A 20,578-nucleotide genomic window follows, 5' to 3' on the forward strand; every position below is an offset into this window, starting at 1 on the left:
CGTCCCCTCCGTGTCCTGTCCGCATGCGCCCGCGCCGCACGCCGCCCATAATATCTTTCCGCCGCGAGTCGCGGCGCCCGCTCGTGGCCGGTGCGCGCGTCCGCAACCGCCGCCACCGCCTTCCCACTTCCAAATACTCCTGCCGGCTGCTGCCACTTTCTTTCCCCATTCCTGTCTGGCCATCCCTCCCGGCCCTCTGCTGTGCTCTGCCCTCTGCTCTCTCCTGCCATTCCACCTGCTGCCCGCTGCTGTGCGTCGCTCACTCGCTCGCTCACCACCACACCACCAGTCGTCACCCCGTGCGGCGCTGCCATCCCGCGGAGGGAGGAGCACGCGTGTCCGAGCCTTCCGTTCCGCGTCGCATGGACTCGTGCTGTCGCCAGCCGCCTCCAACCGGGTGCCTGCCTAACCGGCCGATTTCCTTCCTTGCGTAGCTCCATTCCACTGCACAAATAGCGCGCCACTTTCCCAATTCCCGTCGCGTGGCCCCCTTCCGATCCTGGCCACTCTGTTCGTCCTGTGGCGTCCAGCAGGGCGGAGGTGATCGGTGATGGAGTGGGGGGACAGGGCCAAGGCCTCCGCCGCCGCTGTGGCGGCCGACGAGAGAGCCGGCGGAGGTGAAGAAGTGCTCGGGGGATACGTCAAGGTCATGACCGACGAACAGATGGAGGTGCTCCGCAAGCAGATCTCCATCTACGCCACCATCTGCGAGCAGCTCGTCGATATGCACCGCACCCTCACCGAGCACCAGGACACCATTGCAGGTCGGTCAGCGCGGTTGCGGGCAAAACCAATTGCTACTCTCTAGCCTCTCTGCTTGTCTTTGTCTGTTCTGGCCTTTTGGGGTTTGCAAACGGAAAATTGGGGTGATTCCTTTGCTTTGCCTTGGGACTTGCATTGTGGCTTGTCAGTTCCATCTTTGCCTCTTTGTCCACAAATAAAAGTAGTGTCCTCTTTTTCCCGATGGCTTCTCTAAAGTCCGCATCCTTTGTTTATTTATGAATAGAACTAATTCTAGTGTTACAGGAAGCTGCGTTTGCTAATCACACGAAATTATTAGCGGTCAAACTCTCTTTTCATTTTTACTAGCCATCCAAGATTTACTATTATAGTTTCTCACTTCATGAGCAGGTTCCATTCATCGCTGTTTGCCTTCTGTTCAATTTATGCCCAGTACTTTAGTCTGCCTTCTCCAATTGGTGAAGTGTCAAGGAGTATCTTTTCACTCTGTTCATGTTGCTAGATGCATAGTTGCGGCTGTCTAGTCTGCTTTACTCTGCTTGCCATCTTTGTGCTGCGGCTTTTGTCTAGTCTGTTTTACTCTGTTGCTGTCTTACAATGGTAATAATGGGTAATGGGGTAGAGAATGTAATTCATAATATGTTATTTTTCTGTCATTAATTAACTATAGTGATTTCTGTTGGATTTGTTATTTGCACGAGATGCTACTCGTTACATATCTTGGTAATGGAATTGTAATGACCATCCTTTTGATTGGTCTAGTGAACCAATTTAGCAGTGTGTGTTGGGCTGCATTGTTTCTTTGCGGCGCAGTTAAGGCACACTGCCTTAGTGCGTTGATTGCAGAATCTAGAACTTGCAAGCAGAGTTCCATTTAGTGGACCTAATTGTCTGGTTGAACAGAACTAGCATTCATTTATTTTGCACTCTGTAGATACTTGACAATAGGTTGTAAGTGCCAACACATCAAAGTGGGAATAGGTTCAGTCAGTACCAAAGAGTGGGAATCCTTGTTCTTATTTGTTTCTCTTTTTTGAGTTAGTAACCAAGAAGGGCAGGCCTAGTGCAGTGGTGAGAGCTGTGTCACTGAGTTACCAGGTCGTGGGTTCGAAGCAGCCTCTCCGCAGATTTGCGGGGGAAGGTTTTCTCTTCCCCAAACCCCACTCATGTGGGAGCCTCTGGCACTGGGTCTGCCCTTTTTTTTTTTGAGTTAGTGACCTAATGTACATGCATTTGATTAATTTCTCAAGGTCTTCATGGTTGCAGCATGATTGTTATTTGTTCTAAGATTCAATTTTTCTCTATTTGTGTGTGACATCCTTAGGGGCCATGCTAATCTTCCAATTAAAGGAGAACTAATTGCTTGGGCATAGAAAAATTATCATATAGAGAAAAATTGAATACAACAACAACAACAACAACAACAAAGCCTTTAAGTCACAAACAAGTTGGGGTAGGCTAGATTGCTTCTGTTGGGTTTCAACTCTAGCCTACCTCAACTTGTTTGGGACTTAAAGGCTTTGTTGTTGTTGTTGTTGTATTCAATTTTTCTCTATGATAATTTTTCTATGCCCAAGCAATTAGTTGTCCTTTAATTGGAAGATTAGCATGGACCCTAAGGGCAGTCCCAATGAAAGAAACTAGTAGTTTCTATAACATAGGATACCGCACAAAAAAAGTACTGCTTTCCAACCCATGGTTTCTATGAGTAATAATTATTTTCTCTTTCTCTCTCCTAACTCTATCTTCTTTCTCCAATGGGAGTGCGGCACGAGCCCCCTAAAAACTGGTGGTTTCTCTCCAATGGCGATTTCATGGTTTCTTGGTGCATTGGGTCAAGAGAAGACCTGATTTCTTCATGAGGAAACCATTTCTAGGATTTTTGCTCTCTTTCTTCATTAATTACGTTGCCATGTCAGCGTTTTGCCTACGTGGCAAGTCATTTAATGAGGATAGAAACCATCGTCAATACACCATTGGGACTGCCCTAAGAATGTCACACACAAATCGAGAAATGGTCCTCTAATTAAAGAGATAATAATGAATAGCTATTAAGACATGACTGTCATGTAGGGCCAATCAATTGCTATTTTGTGCCACGTGCACCCTGCCACCCTGATTATTCCATATTCTTCTGCTGTCCTGCAGAATCTAAGCTTCACTTTCAGGGAGCTATAAGCTTTGCATGTGTCTTTCATTGGGCCAACACACTTGCCACTTGCCTTTTTACTACGTGGTTGGCATTTTTTGATTACTTAGTGCTTGTTTAGATGCATTTGGAATGGCAAAACTTTTGCCTCATCTTTTGCTGTCAAACTTTAGGCATTCAAACTTTAGCCGGAGCTATTTAGATCCATGGCAAAACTTTTGCTTTGTATCCAAAGAAGACTGATTTGCCCTCACAGGGTGGCTATCCTTGGTCCTCTTGAAGCACCGGGTTGCAGATCTGGAGGCGAGTCGCGACGGGGCCGAGCGTGGCCGGGGGCCAGCGCGGCCGGTGGCAGAGGGCCGAGCGCAGCCGGGCTGCCGCTCGACGGTGGGGCAGAAGCGTGCAGGCGAGTCACGACGGGGCCGAGCGTGGCCGGTGGCGGAGGGGCCGAGCGCGGCCGGGGTGCCGCTCACCGATGGCTTAGGTGCCGAGCGCGGCCGGGGTTCCGCTCGCTGGTGGCAGCGGTGCCGAGCGCGGCCGGGGTGCCGCTCGCCGGTGGCGGAGGAGCCGAGCACGGTCGGGGTGCCGCTCGCCGGTGGAGGGAAAGAGGAGGGACACGGCCCAGCCCACGCGAGCACGGAGGGGAAGAGAAGGGGCGCGGCCGGTGGAGGCGGGGCCGAGTGTGGCCGGTGGCGGCGCCACCGAGCGCGAGCGAGTCGCGAATGTGAAGGCGCGGTGCGGGGTGGGTGGGTGCGGGGGGTAGTGGGTGTCCGGCTTGTGCCCCAACGCGTTTTTGCCCAGTTTTGGGCCTCTTGGGTCCCAAATGTCAAAAGTTTAGCAGCCCAAGTTTTGCTCTTTTTTGCCTATGATGTTTAGATCCATTTTGCCAAAAGATGGACTAAAACACCAAAAGTTTTGGCAAAAGAGGGGAAATAAACAGGCCCTTATAGCCATTACATATCACTTAGTATTTGAAATTTCCAAACTTGTCCATGCTGTAATCAATTTATATACTTCAGTTAGCTAGATTTGTTCTTCTCTACTTATGCCTAAACTTTTAAAAGTTTTGGTTAAGTCATTTTTTTAATATTCCGATGATTCAACCTAATTACTTACATGATGGCCATACAAGAGTTCCACCTGTAGCCGGGTAACTGTTTTTGGAGCCCTGATTTCTACCACTGCAGGAATATTCCCCCCTCTCTGTTAGATAATCTTGAAAACAAATTTTTACTGAATTTACCCTTCCCCCTCTATGAATATTTTAATGTTCCTTTGTAATGTATACATTGTCAATGGAATATAGCCCCTTCTTGTTTTCTGATCAACTGAATTTTGGTTTCTTCCTCAGGAATGAGATTTAGCAATCTGTATAGTGATCCTCTAATTATCCCTGGAGGTCACAAGATCACAGCAAGGCAACGATGGCAACCAACACCAATGCAGCTGCAGATCTTGGAGAACATCTTTGACCAAGGCAATGGAACACCAAGCAAGCAGAAGATAAAGGAGATAACAGCAGAACTCTCGCACCATGGCCAAATCTCGGAGACAAATGTGTACAACTGGTTTCAGAACAGACGGGCACGGTCAAAGCGGAAGCAGGCTGCTTCTTTACCAAATAATGCGGAATCTGAAGCTGAGGTGGATGAGGAGTCTCTCACCGACAAGAAGCCGAAGTCAGATAGGTCGCTCCAGGATAACAAGGCTATGAGTGCTGACAGGATCTCTGGGATGCATCACTTCGACACAGATCATGACCAAATCGGTGGCATGATGTATGGATGCAATGACAACGGCTTGAGATCGTCTGGCAGTTCGGGCCAGATGTCCTTCTACGAGAACATCATGTCGAATCCAAGTATCTTCTCTACAACGTTGTTACTTCATTTCATTAGGCAACCTAAAATTATGAAAAAGAGTGTTACTAAAAGTTTGGCATCGGTTGGTTTGTGCAGGAATCGATCACTTCCCAGGGAAGGTGGAGAGCTCCCGGAGTTTCTCCCATCTCCAACACGGGGAAGGCTTTGACATGTTTGGATGACATGCTGCTGCCGCTGAGTTACCGTGTAAAAAGTGAAGGTTGACACAGCGTGCGTTCAATTTGCTGACATGAAAGTTTCTCTTGGATGCCACCGTGTTGCTTCTCACGGTCTGGTTAACCACCTACGCGGATGGTAGCTAGCTTGAACGAACCTACTCTTTGGAATAGCTGTAAGAGGTTGATATATAGTAGTATTTGTCCTTAGTCTATATACGCTAAATTATCAGCATGTAATTCTCCACGTTTGCAAATTTAGCACGAGACCAGTCCTATGCAGCAGCAGCAACTTGCTTAAACCATCGTGTGTGTGAAACCATTTCTACATATGGACAGCGATGCCTCCTAGCAAGTGTTGACATCCAACTGCCCAGTCTGCCCAACCGCTTGTTTGCTCAGTTTTCCGCGCATTCACATCATCGGCGATCTGTCGTCCGTATCCGCTGCGTCCTGGAGATCATCGACAACACGCCGTTCTTTCTGTCGTTTTTCCAACGCAGGCGCGGAAAGTTGCCCCTGCCTGCCTCGGTGACTACCGCTTGACTCATCGAGCCTATCGAGCTCCTCCACACACCAAACAGCCAAAACGGCGCGCCGGCGTCCCGATTCACATAATCACATGACCCCGCTGCCTCTCCCATGTGCCCCCTTCTGGTTAGTTCGCCAGTCGGCAGTCGCCACCCCCCAACCTGGGCTCCAACCGTGGCCCACTGGCCCGCCCAAACTGGCCAGTCCTTCCGACGCTTGATAATGGGATGAGCGGATGGCACCTCAGACTGCCGCCGGCGGGGCTTGCGCGGAAGGCGTTCGACCAAACACCGCAACGAGATCAACACGGGAGTTGCAGATCCAAAAAAAAAAAAAAAACACGGGAGTTGCCATCCGCGTCAGTGTTTCTGATGAATTGCGTCAGTAATTCAGTATGTACCCCTCATCTGTATTCTTTACCAATGCCACTATTAGTCTATTACATCATACCCTGATCCCAGCAGGCTCCAGCACAGTTCACAACAAACTCATGTACAGAACAACTCCTCACCTGCAGGTCCACCGCACCACCCCACCATTACTCCTATCACTACTTACAATGCTAACGCACTGTTCGTTTGGGCTGGTTTGGCTTATAAGCCGTGGCTGAAAGTACCGTTGGCTGGTTTGGTGTGTGAGAAAAATAATGTTCGTTGGTTGATAAGTCATGGCTTATAAGCCAGATACGAGCAAGCGAACAGGCTCCGGCGCCAGCAACGGCCAGCAACGCTACCGAGGAGCCACCATCCCGGAGGGGATGCCACTGTCCGCCTGACCACTGCCGGAAATATGCGACGACACATAGAGGGCCCCGGTGGTGGTATTCGAGGACGATGACATGGACTTCGTCAGCAAGCCCGATCCTGAGGTCGAGGACAGCACGTCCTCTCCCTCGGGCAGCATGCTCCGGATGGTCTCGAGCTCTCTGACAATGTCGGCCATGTAGGGCCTCGCTTCGGTCTCGTCCCGGCAGCACCTTATTGCGAGGGAGAGGAACCTCTTCACGCATTCCGGAGGGTATGAGGACATCCGGCTGTCAATGATCCCAGAAACGTCACCTGACTGGTAAGCTATGTTTACCTGCAGCAATAGAAAATCGTTCGAGTTTTAATTCATCTGTCTGAATCCAATTCATTCAATAAAGGTGCTCCATATAACTAATGCAAAGAGATGCAGTTAGTTTCTTCGACATAAGCAAATCCATATTGACGTATCTCTATTTGCTATTTTGGCGACCACTTTTAAATAACTAGACATTGTACAATGCGTCGCAACGGACCTCTAATAAACCCTTATAAACAATATTAAATTCCTATTAATTATATTCACAAGTATTTGTTTTTTATTATGAACAAGATCCAATAGGTCATTAAGCCACCAACAATTTCTTGCTGACACTTTTATGATAAAAAGTTAATAGAAAGTGGTATATTGTAGGTTAGCATGTCGAACTATAGGGGTAACATGCTAATGTAGTGTGGAGTAGTGAAGCCACCACCACCACCTTGTTTCTTTAAGGAGTATGAGATAGATGTTCCAAACCTATGTAGTTTATGCTAGTGAACATAAAGGATGTATTCACGGATTTTGGATGAGATAAGAGGGATCAGTTGGTTTCCTGAGTGTCAATGCTGCTGCCATGCATACTCTCAATGCTTCCCAATATATTTTATCTATAAACGAGTAACCAAATAAATAAGAGCTGGAGTGCGAACTTTTTACCTCTCTAACAATGTTTTTACCATGCTGGATTGGCTTCATTCCAGTCAATAGTTCAAGAAAAACAACACCTAGGCTATACACGTCACTTCTTTCCGTCAGTTTACGAGTCAGGAAATATTCTGGATCGAGATAGCCCTGTCGAAGGAAAAAGGAAAATATTATGATCACCTAAATTTCCACACCATATCAGTGGGCTCAAATATTCCCTGTTATATGACAAGAAGCAGTAAATGAAATCATGGTGAGTGTGGTGTTGCTGCTTTGCTAGGTGTGACGTCACTTACTGGGGTGCCCTTAACAACGGTGGAGATATGAGCTGGCAAAATCCCTTCAATATCAGGCACTGGAGCAAGCCTCGAAAGACCAAAGTCAGCCACCTTTGCTACAAACTTGGAATCTAGAAGAATATTGCTGGCCTTAACGTCACGGTGAAATATAGGAGGATTTGCCTCGGTATGTAGATATAGAATTCCTTTTGCAGCACCAAGCGCAATATGGACCCTCTGACCAAAGCTCAGAGGTCTTTCAGTCTTAGCTGTGAAAATGTCAAGTTTGATTATATATGTGCTTCATCAGATTCAAGGTAAAAAAAAATGCACATTAAATAAGTCAATGATAAGCTAAAGCTAAACCAAAAGCTTCATATGCAAACATGCAATAGCGATAATGCACGCCAGATATAAATTTCATTGGATAGATGTGATCATAGTGTTGTCTTTAATGTGAAAGCACATGATGGTCATATGGATGCAGAAGCTGAGCTAGGCTGTGGATGTATTCCTGGCAACCCAGGTTTACATTCCTCCTAAGTTGGTCCAGTTTTATATTATTATTATGATGGTAATATGGAAAACAAAAGCAAATATTTGAACATGTCACTTCCCGCTTACCAGAAAGATGATCACGTAGGGTACCATTGGGCATGAACTCATACACCAGCATCTGCAGAACACTATTCTCTATGAGAGGAGTACTGCACACTCAATAAAAAGAATGTAGAATCACTAGTTCTAAGCACATTTACCAATACTTTAATTCTTTCACAATGTGTAGAGAGTTGTGGGAAAGTTTTCAACAATATACTTGTCCATTAATAATTAAAAGATTGTAAGACACACCTGCTCGTCTTCTTCATCACAATAGCCAACAAGAGAAACCAAATTTCGATGATGTAATCTTGACAACAATTCTATTTCTGTGCAGAACTCCTTTGAACCTTGCAGAGAATCTTCATGCGCACGTTTGATTGCCACAGCTGTTCCATCAGCTAAATTTCCTCTGTAAACTTTTCCATAACCTCCTTGACCAACTTGAGCTGAAATATCAAAATCCCTTGTTGCTGCAGCCATTTCGTCAAATGTGAAGCATTTCACGCCATCAACCTTGACAGAAAACCTTGAAAGTACTGCCAAATAATATGCATCTTTAGAACATGTGATCATTTTGGAAGAATAGATCTTGCTGTTTGAGCGAACCAAACGTCTACACCATATAAGGCTAAATTTTACGTAATACAGCGATTAAGAAAATAAATAATTTTACTGTTAATAAATCCTAATACAATGCTTTTAAATGTGGTCACGAAAGCGAGAGTTACAACTTAGTTCCAAATTTCCAGATTTAGATATGCAAAAAAGTATCTTTTTACTAAATTATGTTCGTATAAAAATCCCTAAATAGATTTCCTTTTCATCTTAAAACAGCAAGGCATTTTAAGTTGTTAGATAGCAACATTCAATCTATGCAGCACGCGGGAAGCTATATACATTTTTGTAAGGACAAAAAGGGAAAATGACTTACATGACCGTCTTGAAATTGTCCGTTGTTTTCTGCGCCTTTTCATTATAAAAATTGTAGAAAACACAGATACTGCAATGGCAGCAACAATTGTCCCTACCAAAATCCCAGCAAGTGCACCACCTTTTAAACCTGATGACACCGTAGTAGGAAGTTCTGCAAAAAGGTAATAGCCAGTAAACCAGAGGTATATCAAATTGGTCGTTTCATTCTGTGCAAGCACAACAGTATGGAACATGTACTACTTTTGTCTAGGCAAAAGAAATAGAGATACACTCTGACGGTTTCTACTAATAGTTCGGTATGATAGAACTACGTATAAAATGCCTTGCTGCAAAGTAAGTTTCACATACCATCTGCATAGGGACCAAGTGTGAAATTGAGAAGCTCATATGGACCAAACTCATCTTGTAGAGTGATCTGCCATCCAGCAAGTACTTCCCTGAGCCGCAGCACCTCAGCCATATTGAATAAATTCGTATTATTTGGAAATAACTTTAAATGCGTATTCAGCCTTGGTCCGGGCTCCCTTATGTACCGTTCAATGTACAGCTGATAAACACGCAATTCCAGCAGAGAGGTTAAGTCGTTCTCAAAGGCTTCTTTATAGGGTAGGAAGTCTGATATTGCTGGACTCTTTAGTCGAAATCCAACTCCCAGAGGCACAGCACATAAGCAAGGTATAGGGGATGCTGGATTGTATTCATGATCTGTTGGGCAAGGAGTACACGTCGTACTAACTTGCCTTCCCTCTCCAGATGGTGCTTCATCAGTTACAGAAGTAGGTTGGCAAAGATTAGCTGCTCGTGCTGCATTAGATGTCGTACATACAGGGTTTCCATAAAGTCTGCAGAAAATGATAATATTTATTCACTGTGTCAGAAACTCAGAAGATTCGGTTGGAAAGTTGAGCTTTCTTTTATCAGTATTATTCTATGATCTGCACAACCGCAATATCTGTCATACAGATCTAAATCATTAGTGACTGAATGACAGGTAAAGCTACTGATTAGCAAATTCATCACAACTTTGCCATTGAAATTTCATATCCCCAACAAACTATATAGATGAGCATATTACATGAGTGTTCCTTCTCTATCAATGAAATGAGCACTGCCTCATGCTTGCTCATTCAAAAAAAAAAAAGCATAAGTGTAGGCTAAAGAGGAAATATCTCCATGGTAAAGAAACTTACAGAACCGTGACAGCTTCTGGAGGCTCAAATGCAGATGGAATAGCGTCGAAGGAGTTATTTTGGAAGTCTCTGCGTTATTTGAATACTACATTACATAAAAGTACATATCAAAACGAATTATGAGAGAACATATGTGAATGTTGTCGTACAGAACAAGGGTTCTATTTCCCGTAAAAGTAATGTTACTCCAAATTGTCGGTGGAACAGAACCGTTTATGAGGTTCCCATTGACTGACCTGTAAAATGGCATTTTGAGATAACACAACATAAGTAGAAGAAAAGTTTTGGCTAGCACATTGTTACTTGAACTTGAAAGGTATGTTCATTATTATTAGTTTGACATGGAAAGATTTTTTTTTTCAATAGCAGGATGTTAGTGGTACATAAAATTTTCGATAAATTAAATAGTACTTACAAGAACTGAAGATCAGGTAGCCCTGAGAAGGTTGATGGAATAGTTCCTTGAAGAAAGTTATGTGATAAATCACTGCCAAAACATAGAAATTAGCTGTGTTCTAACAAAACTCTAGCAAGATGTCAAAAGCTACATACATTGTAGTGATATTTGAAGCAAGCCTATTAGTCGGTATAGATCCGTTCAACTGGTTCCAGCTAAGATCCCTGAAAGTATATACTGGAATTAGTACTAAAATATTTGAGAACTAATATCCTGATGCGAACTGAGTGGCAGATTTCTCACTCTAATATGAAGATAACACACTAAAGGCATTTAAGAAATAATATTGACAAAATATCTGTTCCAGAAAGGCTATGACGTGCTGATGTAAAAGGATAATATATGATTATAAGATGTCCAAAAACTGATAAAGGAAACACTGCATTTTAGTCTGGACTTACAAGTAGCCAAATTTAGGTATGGCACTCAAATCTGGAACAGCTCCTTGCAAACTGCAGTTCCTTAGACTCCTGGTAACATGTTAAAGGATGATTTACTCAACAGATCTTTATTTGACTTTAAACATAATGTTGATTGAGTGGTGCTTGTCCTTAAATGAGTATAATGAAGTAAATTGCTGTTTTAGTTATCAGTGAGAATGATCTCCAAAGAATGAAAGAAGACTACCTATAGAAACTTGAAATGTAAAGATTTCCAGATAAATGGACTAGTTGCATCCAACTATTTGGCTGCTATAGGTTGTAATAGGAGAGGAGTCAATGTGAAAACGAGCCTTTAGTTGCACACAGAGCAAATTCTTTCTTACCTATGTGATGCCCTGAACTTTGATATACTAACCATCTCAACTAGAACTCTAAAAGCATAAGCCCTTTGGCAAATACAAAAGTTTTTACTCAAAATATTCTTCTTTTCACCTTAGTTTTTTTTTTAAGAAATGGCAGGAGCTCTGCCTTTCAATTAAGATAGGAAAAGAGGTGTTTTTATACAAGCAGCAAGTTCACGCCCTCTAGGGGCCCAAACCAGTAATTTAACCTTAGGTTTTTACTCATCGATGCCTACATTTCTAATGGCTGTTCTCAATAACAGAAGTTGTAATAGCTCTTTAAATTTTCTTTCTCCCTCATCTACCTCAAATTCTAAAAAAGAGAAAACATGATGGAAAAGGTTGTTACACTCACAGCTTTACAAGTGTTCGTATGTTGCTGTATTCAGCAGGGATGGAGTTTCCACTGAAGTTGTTATTATCAGCCTGACTAGAAGTACACAGATATGAGAAATGTTTGTCATAGATAACAAAGATGTCTAATCTATACAGAATAAACAAAAAATTCAAAGGCAAAGGCCTGCGCCATTATATCCTTATCATGCCATTAAAATTACAAAAGAAAGTGAAGCATACTCATGAAATTGATAGGGTTACTTAAACTTCTTAAACATCTAGAACTGAAGGAGAGTTATTCGCCAAGAAACCTCAAGATACCATGAACCAGTACAAATTCTCTTAACACTGTGCTGCAGAAAAATGTACTTACAGTATTTCCAAACTACGTGTATCTGCTAATTCTGGTGGAAGAGGCCCAGATAAATTATTGTTATCAACAAGGCTGCAAGTTCACAGCACAAGACATGTTAACTGTACAACTCATCTGCAACTTGCAAAACGGAAAATATCAAACAAAAGTTGAGGTCTACTTACAGATGAAGGAGTGCAGGCAAGCTGGACAACTCAGATGGGATTTGCCCACTTAATGAGTTATTATTCATGTGACTAAAGGTAAAAATGGAACCAGAATCATTACTAAGCTTACAAATGAGAAGCATCAGGGATGGGCAGAAAAATAAAGATACTTGACACTTACAGATGTTTAATGCTTGTTAAGTTAGCAAATGATTTAGGTATGGGGCCTGATATGTTGTTCTCGTCTATTTGTAATCTGTTTAAGTTCTTCAGATAACCGATCTCCTCAGGCAAAGAACCAGATAACTGGTTACCATTCAAAGTTCTGCAAGATTGTGGAAGTGACAGTTAGCATTGTTTGTAAAGAAATGGTACATGAAATTTTGGTTAGAGAGGAGGTATTTACATGAGCTTCAGTGTTGTGATATTTCCAACTTCTTTTGGGATGTTACCAGTTAAATTGTTCCACATGAAGTCCCTTGAAAAATAACAATTTATACAAGTTAGTAAAATATGCTAAATGCAACAGCTATTCCTAGAAAAAAAAAGAGAGAAAGAAACAGCTGCAAGAACAACGTGGACACGAGTTCTAAACAGGAAAAGAAACAGTTAAAATAGATGAAATCAAAACTTCTTTTTTGTGGTATCTTTTCAAGTTCCTTATTAATCTTAGGGATTTGCTCTATAGTTAATTAACCATGTAAAGCATAAAGTAAAGCCGTGAGGTATACTGTTTATGAAATGCTCGAGAATTCTCAATTCATTTTGCACAAGTATTATCAATGGCCTGTCAAATTAGTACTTACAATTGTTTCAACTGGGATAGGAGACCAATCTCTGGTGCCAAAGCTCCAGAAAGATTCATCTTAAACAACTGTCTACAGGGATCAAAGGCATACACTGTTACTATTAAATGTTACACTTGTATGGAAAATGGCAGAAATAAATAATAAACAGATAATAGGATGTAAGAACAGCAGTCTAGCAAGAAAACAATTGTGAATGTAATAAATAATGTGGAAGAGGTCATCATACATCTCTGTTACATGAAGATATGAATCGCTTGGTATCTTGTTACAGATGATTCCTGTCCAATTGGATGTGCATGGATCCCCACTGCCCCAATTCTTAAGCTTATTAGAAGGATCAACCAGACTGCCTTTGATTGCCTTGAGAGCGTTCACTGCAAATATAAGAGAGACAATATTCAGCAGCAATTTAAAAGATCAACGGAGTATCTGAGTCGTGCAGAATGGAAATGCATACAGATTTCAATAGATGTCAACAAGAACCAGTCTCTCTAGTTATACTGCCTACTTCTTCTTTTTTGCGAGATACCTATGCCTACTTGAACATGATATGTATTAGAGGCCACATTTCTCATCACGTACTGTCTGTTAAGTGCTTTGATTAGTCACAAGTATTGCTGATTACAGGTTCAACAATAATGGTATACAACACTTGATTACATACACATCATGGAACTGGACTGTGGTCTGTGAAGAGCTAACCAAAAGGATCAGAAGCAAAAATGGGCTGTTCAAACTTCCTGTGCGCTCAAATTATGCAATCAGAAACAATGACTGAATCCACACAAAACAAGGCCTCCTTGAATCAAAGCTTCATGGCAATTTCCAGTTAGATGGTAAAGCACCTATCATTTCTTCCTGGCAGGAGCAATTTCCAATTGTCTAGCTCAAAGCTCTGACTGAAGAAGGCAAAGACAACAGGAGATTACCTTCAGTAGGGTCAGTTTTCTGTCCCCTCGCGACATCCACATAGCCAGTGCACAAAACAAGCAGGATCACTGCATACAGCATGCCTCCGAGGTTGGTCATGTCTGAACTCTGAACTGGAGATCTATTGGCAGGAACCTGTCAAGTTGTCATCCCTGCAAGAGCATAGTTGCTAACAATCTGAGATCATCCTAACCATCGAAACAAAAAAAAATGTCTAGTAGCAATTTCAAATGACTGGCGAACCCAAAATGGGGCATCTGTTCATTCCTCACAGGCTGACAGGGCTGTCTTATTATGCCTAATAAGGTGTGAAAGCATCCAGCTGCTCCAGATTCTCAAATCTCAACAGCCTTTCTGACCTAACACCGGGCTGCTGTTCATACCAACAGCCCCTTGAGAAAATATTGCCCGGAGCGAATAAGATCAACTACTAACTTTTGTTGACTAGAGAAAAGTAAAACAAGATTGCATGTTGCGTAAACTCCACAGCAGGTGGTAAAAAGGACATTAATGCTGACGGTAACCCATCTAGATCATCCCCTGTTCGTTTGGCTGTGGCTTGTCGTAAACGATCGTAAATTTTCAGTAGAAACAGTATTCTTCTCTCGTACAAACCAGCCAACAGAAATGAACCAGCCAAGCGAACAGTGGGTAGTTTGAACTGTAACATATCTCCCATTTTTTCCCCTCTCTCTCCCAAAAAAAACAGAGCTATGCTAATTAGATGGTACATATCGGAAAGGAACAGAAGCGAAAATGATCATGTAACCAAGTAAAACGTAAACAGGCCGAAGCGAAATCGTAAGAAAAACCAAGGTAAGTGGACTCACCACCAGAAGGGGCGGCCAAGGGCAACAACAAAATCCAAGGAACCGGGCGGCCTTGGAGTGGAGCTACGGCCGAGCTCCCTTCTCCCTGGACGAATCCACCAGCACCTCTCGATCGAGCTCCAGCAGCAGGCACCTCCCGATCGAGCTCCAGCAGGAGGCGCAGGCGCGCAGCAATCAATCAGCGGAGTAGGACAAGCGGCTTGTCTGGCAGGAGAGAAGCGCCCGATAGCAAACGGCGGACGCCCTCGCTTCCTCCCTTCCCTTCCGCCGGAAGTCCGGAACCAACAAATAGCACCGGGTAGTCCTGTACTGAAAAAAAAAATTCTGCAAAGCCCCAACAGAAGGCCGCTGCTGCGATCCCCGTCCCGCTTTCAACTGTGCAAGCGGCTCCTCCTCTTCCGCGCTGGTTCCTTTCCTTCCGCGCGGCGCCCGTGGCGGTGACTGGTGAGCCGAGGCGAGTGGGTGGTTGGGTTGGCAGTGGCAGCTCGGAACAGGGGTGCTCCTTTGTTCATGGCGGCGCGCTTGCTTTTTATATCGCGCACGTCCCCGTGCCGTGCGCCCACAAATCGTCCTGTCCCCAGAGCCGGGCCTACCTGCCTCTGTCCAGCTCCGCTCTACACAGGAGGTAGAAAGAGAAACGCGTGCGCTGGCCGTAGTTTCAGGTCAGTCAACCGCGGGCGACCGCGTCCCGGTACGGTAGAAATGCCGTACAACTGTACAAGCTGGTCGCGTATTTTTTATCTTGCCACGCTTGCAGTGACGCCCCGGCCGATAGCTCCTGCTCCTTTGTTCGCGTTCGGAGGATCCGGCCCGAAAGCGTCCGAGTCGACGTTAATGATCCCGTAAAAAAAAGCGGAGGGGTGGCTGATAAGCCATGGCAAGTACCGTTGGCTGATTTATCGTGAGAGAAGAAAATTGTTCGTTGGCTGAAAAAGTACGGCTTATAAATCAAACGAACAGAGCATCTTGTGGCGATTTGGATTATTTTCTGCTGTCCTGTCCTGTTCCTGGGTTCGATGGCTCGACCTCCATCTCCATCGACACGGGGGTTGGCTAATGGCAGTTGGCAGTTGGCACTTGGCAGTCCGGAATAGATAGTACGGGTGCGTGGCCAATGCAACAGTGTTCATCTCATCTGATGTAGCTGCTGCTGCCCAAGTGACTCAAGTGGTACGCGGAGAGGACTTGTGATGCTCCCTGCTACCAGTTTTTGTACAGTTTCTCGAGGAATCAAGTCACAAAAAGTACTATATGTGGTACAGCACCCATCACGAGTGTCGTTTTCAATGTGTTTCTATAATTAGCCCTAGTTTAGTTCCACCCCAATATCCCAAAAAGTGCTACGGTACCTGTCACATCGAATGTTTGCGGCCCGTACATGGAACATTAAATATAGACGAAAAAAAACTAATTGCATAGTTTGGTGGAAAATTACGAAACGAACGTTTTGAGTCTAATTAATCCATGTTTGAACACTATTTACCAAATAAAAACGAACGTGCTACAATAGTCCCAAATTCCAACTTCCCGGAACTAAACACAGCCTTATCTGATGGGTATCTTGATGGAATGGAGTACTTACTCTAGTGTTCAATATTCTAGATTTTCTCTGGCATTGCGTCCGAGTCGCTCCGTGCGTGCTCCAATGGATGCAAGGGTCGCCTTTTCTTAGAGGAAAAACAGGATACCAGTTTTGTCGTCGAAGACCAGCAACAGTATATGTAGGACAATCATGCCCTGCATAAATTAATTCTATTCTACTCCTATACGACAAGAGGATATACCGTATCATACACCAAGCAAATGCGCATTATCCTTCAACTAGTCCATTATCCTTACTCTAGTTAGGCCTTGTTTAGATGCAAAAAATTTTGCAAAATGAGCACCGTAGCATTTTCGTTGTTATTTGGCAATTAGTGTCCGATTATAGTCTAATTAGGCTTAAAAGATTCGTCTCGTGGATTTCGTCTAAACTGTGTAATTAGTTTTATTTTTTATTTATATTTAATGCTTCATGCATGCGTCTAAAGATTCGATGTGACGGGGAATGTGAAAAATTTTGCAAAATTTTTGGGGAACTAAACTGGGCCTTAGCAACAGTAAGACGGTAAGCCTATAGCAAAGAATGAAAGGAAATCTCTGCTTTGAATAGTACTACCATTGTATACAACAGCGTTCACTGTTGAATTTACTTCTGAGAGGAGTCAAATACCAAAATACTACCTCGGTTTTAGATGATAAGACATTTTGGTTTTTATAGATACATTATTTTTATTATACATTTGGACATAGGAAATATTTAAGTATATAGCAAAATGCAAAAACTATTTATCTAGAAAAATCAAAACTTTATATAATTTGAAATGGAGGGGGCACGTAGTAAGTAGTCTCAACCCAATCATATCTTACCGGACTTCCTGTTTTACCTGCAAACTGCCTGACCGTTTTAGCTTGGCAAGTTGTGTCAATACTACAGGCATTGGCACTGCTGAGTTATGGCAACCCAATCGCACTGTGCTTGTCTAGTTGTGGCAATACTATAGGCATTCCAATCGCACTGTGCTTGTCAATTTGTGGCAATACTATATGCATTGGCATCGCTGAGTTCGGAATCAGGTTCTTGCCCAAAAATTTTTGCGCAGTACCCATCACATCGAATCTTGCGGTACATGCATGGAGTATTAAATGTAGACGAAAAAAGTGAGAAATCGCGAGACGAAACTTTCAAACCTAATTAGTCCATAATTAGACACTAATTACCAAATACAAACGAAAGTGCTACAGTAGCCAAAACCCAAAAAAATTTGCATCTAAACGCGCCCTTACACTTTTTGATGTACCATCAAGAAAGCAACTACCGTCATCATCCAGCGTCACTCACCTCCTTGATATTTCTTAACTACAAAGTGAAGCGGTACCCAAGCAACCCTAATCCAGAAACGGGTTCACGTACACATGCGATTTTGACAGTCAAGTGCAACCTTGCGGTACACAAGTGGCTTCATAATCTAGATGGTTTTAAACTTTTAATGGAAGCGGAGTTGGTTACCGGACCCAAAAGACTATAAAATGGGTGACGGGGCGAGCAAAGTCGGCGAGGCTCGCTGCAGTTTTCGCCTAGGTTGAGCGTGACACAAAAGCATCAGGAAGTCGGCGACACTGTTCGTCTGCTTTCAGGTCTGAACCCCGTATCGGCAAGTTGACTGTTGGCACGGCGCTATTGATCGGTCCAAGATAGCGACACTTCCACGGAGAAAGTTCTAAAAGAGCCTTGAGCCCCCTGACCGTGAGGCTAGAGGATATATTCAGGAACAGTGTGACAGCACAGTGACGCACAGCTGAGGACTGAGGCTGTCGGGCGTCCTGTCTGTCCTGTGACACTCCTAGCCTTTAGTTCTTCGAAAGTGAACTATGTAAAAAAAAAATTTCCGCCACATCAAATTTACGGTATATGTATGGAGTACTAAATGTAGACGAAATTGAAAACTAATTATATAGTTTGCTTTAACTTTGCGAGATGAATCTTTTGAGCCTAATTAGTTAATGTTTGGACAATAATTCACAAATACAAACGAAATGCTACAGTGGAGAATCGTGCACTATGCAAACTTTGCAGGTGCAAACTTTGCCGAACTAAACGTGACCCTAGAACATGGGGGATTTTTGGCCTGTTTAGTTCCCAAAATTTTTTGCGCAGTACCCATCATATCGAATCTTGCGGCATATGCATGGAGTACTAAATATAGACAAAAAAAAAAACTAATTACACAGTTTGGTAAGAAATCGCGAGACGAAACTTTCAAACCTAATTAGTCCATAATTAGACACTAATTGCTAAATATAAACGAAAGTGCTACAGTAGCCAAAAACCCAAAATTTTTTGCATCTAAACACGTCCTTTGTTGAAACTTTCAGACACAGCTGCAGCGGAATTCCTCGAAGAGGCCATGCTCCATAAATGATCTTTCGAAATACTCCACCGTACGTCGATCTCGTCGTAGACTCGTAGCTTCTGTGACGGCTAAAACTGAAATGCTAGACGCGCTCCAAAATCGTAGCCTTGTTGTTTCTTAATTTCTTGGAGCCATTAAATCGTCGATTTGACAGCAAATGACGCGGGAGAGAAAAACAACAACTCACTCAACAAGTCTTTCACTCAACAAGCCTTGAGCCCCCTGACCGTGAGGCTAGAGGATATATTCAGGAACAGTGTGACAGCACAGTGACGCACAGCTGAGGACTGAGGCTGTCGGGCGTCCTGTCTGTCCTGCGACACTCCTAGAACATGGGGGATTTTGTTGAAACTTTCAGACACAGCTGCAGCCGAATTCCTGGAAGAGGCCATGCTCCATAAATGATCTTTCGAAATACTCCACCGTACGTCGATCTCGTCGTAGACTCGTAGCTTCTGTGACGGCTAAAACTGAAATGCTAGACGCGCTCCAAAATCGTAGCCTGTTGTTTCTTAATTTCTTGGAGCCATTAAATCGTCGATTTGACAGCAAATGACGCGGGAGAGGAAAACAACAACTCACTCAACAAGTCTGTCACGGCCGGTAGTAATCCATGGTTTAGCACACGGTGCGCAGAGAAATTAAAATGCGTACGTGTGTGCCCTTGAGCCGCTTGCTTTTGATGGTCTAGGTTTGGTTAACTTGCCTCGACCTCTTCAAATCTGAACGCACGCGCTGGCGCTGTTCCAGCATGACGCTGATGAAGTGAGCTGCCCATATCCAGGGCACTGCAGCGTCTCTGATTGTAAGATCGGTGCGGTGCGTACAACCAACAGGCTAAGCACTGACTAATTCACCGTGGAAAAAAGGAAGGATTAATGGATAACCGTAGCCCCGAGCTTTTTGGTTGTTTCGTAACTCTTCTTGCTCCAGACTCGTCAACGAGCGCGCGCGTTGACTGCAGTCTAGAGCTTCTACCTGACGACGCCTGGAGTACACGGACGTATTACGCAACACGTAATGGTGCGGAACTGCCGGTAGATGCCGTGCACGGTGCGTGTTGTACATGTATGAGATTGCCTGGTGGTAGAGTTTAGTTGTTATTTTCGCTGTTTTCTTTTTCTATGGATAGCCTGGTGAGAGAGTGTAAAACTATCCCAGGACCTGGCCGCCTGATTGTCCACGAATGGAACCCACTAGGAGGAGGATACTATGGAAGCGTTTGGTTGGTAGGAGATGGACAAAGTCTTGGGACATTTCTAGCTTTGTACATTTACTCTTAATATGTCATTGTGCCAATACCTTTCAGTGTTGAATTTTCATCTGAAGAGTAGCCAAATAGAATACGATCGAGTTTCAATTAGAAGTTCCTTTTGTTTTTCTTTAACATTTTTTCTACGCCAAACTACCTTATGTTATTTATCTGCCTTGTTTCTACTGTTCATACGGGTAGGGTAACGTGGATGCAGTACTGTCAGCGTTTCGGCTCACCGGCTAGTAAATTTCTATTTTTTGCGTCTGGTCCGGATGGTGTGCTCGGATGACACAAGGATTATACTGGTTCGGACAGAAACGTCCCTACGTCTAGTCTGTTGCTGCTCGTGTTACCGTCACTGTCTGTAGTAGGGGTTACAGATGGGTGAGAGAGAGAGAGAGCGGATCCTAGGTCTCTGGTGGAAGGATTGAAAAGTGCTGAGAGTTTTTTAGCTGTTCAGCCGTGTGCTCGTGCCTATCTCTTCCGTTGTGTTGCGTTGTGTTCTTCCTTTTATAGAAGAAGGGGAAGATGC

At 43.7% G+C, this 20,578-nt stretch overlaps 2 protein-coding genes across 4 annotated transcripts; one reads left to right on the forward strand and one right to left on the reverse strand.

Moving 5' to 3' along the window:
* LOC136457251 (WUSCHEL-related homeobox 8-like) lies at positions 1 to 5,247 on the forward strand. The gene is made up of 3 exons (XM_066457315.1): positions 1 to 764; positions 4,242 to 4,751; positions 4,849 to 5,247. Exons 1-3 carry the CDS (start codon positions 551 to 553, stop codon positions 4,932 to 4,934), a joined length of 810 nt encoding a protein of 269 aa, XP_066313412.1. The 5' UTR covers positions 1 to 550; the 3' UTR covers positions 4,935 to 5,247.
* A 593-nt stretch (positions 5,248 to 5,840) lies between these two features.
* Positions 5,841 to 15,333, reverse strand: LOC136457250 (probable LRR receptor-like serine/threonine-protein kinase At1g06840). 3 transcript variants are annotated; one of them, XM_066457312.1, is made up of 21 exons: positions 14,839 to 15,333; positions 14,008 to 14,160; positions 13,305 to 13,452; positions 13,076 to 13,147; positions 12,676 to 12,747; positions 12,451 to 12,594; positions 12,288 to 12,359; positions 12,124 to 12,195; positions 11,770 to 11,844; positions 11,032 to 11,100; positions 10,726 to 10,794; positions 10,589 to 10,660; positions 10,323 to 10,409; positions 10,174 to 10,242; positions 9,332 to 9,825; positions 8,982 to 9,134; positions 8,300 to 8,586; positions 8,072 to 8,123; positions 7,466 to 7,716; positions 7,182 to 7,316; positions 5,841 to 6,539 (listed from the first exon to the last, which is right to left on the reverse strand). In XM_066457312.1, exons 2-21 carry the CDS (start codon positions 14,105 to 14,107, stop codon positions 6,189 to 6,191), a joined length of 2,844 nt encoding a protein of 947 aa, XP_066313409.1. In that variant the 5' UTR covers positions 14,108 to 14,160; positions 14,839 to 15,333; the 3' UTR covers positions 5,841 to 6,188. The 3 variants fall into 3 exon arrangements, with proteins under 3 accessions (XP_066313409.1, XP_066313411.1, XP_066313410.1); XM_066457314.1 differs by lacking the exon at positions 11,770 to 11,844; XM_066457313.1 differs by lacking the exon at positions 11,032 to 11,100.
* Positions 15,334 to 20,578: the final 5,245 nt, after the last annotated feature.

The sequence above is a fragment of the Miscanthus floridulus genome, chromosome 6, assembly GCF_019320115.1.
Source record: "Miscanthus floridulus cultivar M001 chromosome 6, ASM1932011v1, whole genome shotgun sequence".
Classification (NCBI taxonomy): Eukaryota; Viridiplantae; Streptophyta; class Magnoliopsida; order Poales; family Poaceae; genus Miscanthus; species Miscanthus floridulus.

Excerpts from the sequence above, each read along its gene's own strand:
- LOC136457251 (XM_066457315.1), top strand. The coding sequence starts at position 551 with ATGGAGTGGGGGGACAGGGCCAAGGCCTCCGCCGCCGCTGTGGCGGCC. Across the intron at positions 765-4,241 it reads GCACCAGGACACCATTGCAG|GAATGAGATTTAGCAATCTG; the intron begins GTCGGTCAGCGC and ends TTTCTTCCTCAG. Across the intron at positions 4,752-4,848 it reads GAACATCATGTCGAATCCAA|GAATCGATCACTTCCCAGGG; the intron begins GTATCTTCTCTA and ends TGGTTTGTGCAG.
- LOC136457250 (XM_066457312.1), bottom strand. The coding sequence starts at position 14,107 with ATGACCAACCTCGGAGGCATGCTGTATGCAGTGATCCTGCTTGTTTTG. Across the intron at positions 9,826-10,173 it reads CCAGAAGCTGTCACGGTTCT|ACTTTATGGAAACCCTGTAT; the intron begins GTAAGTTTCTTT and ends CATTTTCTGCAG. Across the intron at positions 9,135-9,331 it reads ACTTGGTCCCTATGCAGATG|AACTTCCTACTACGGTGTCA; the intron begins GTATGTGAAACT and ends ACCTTTTTGCAG.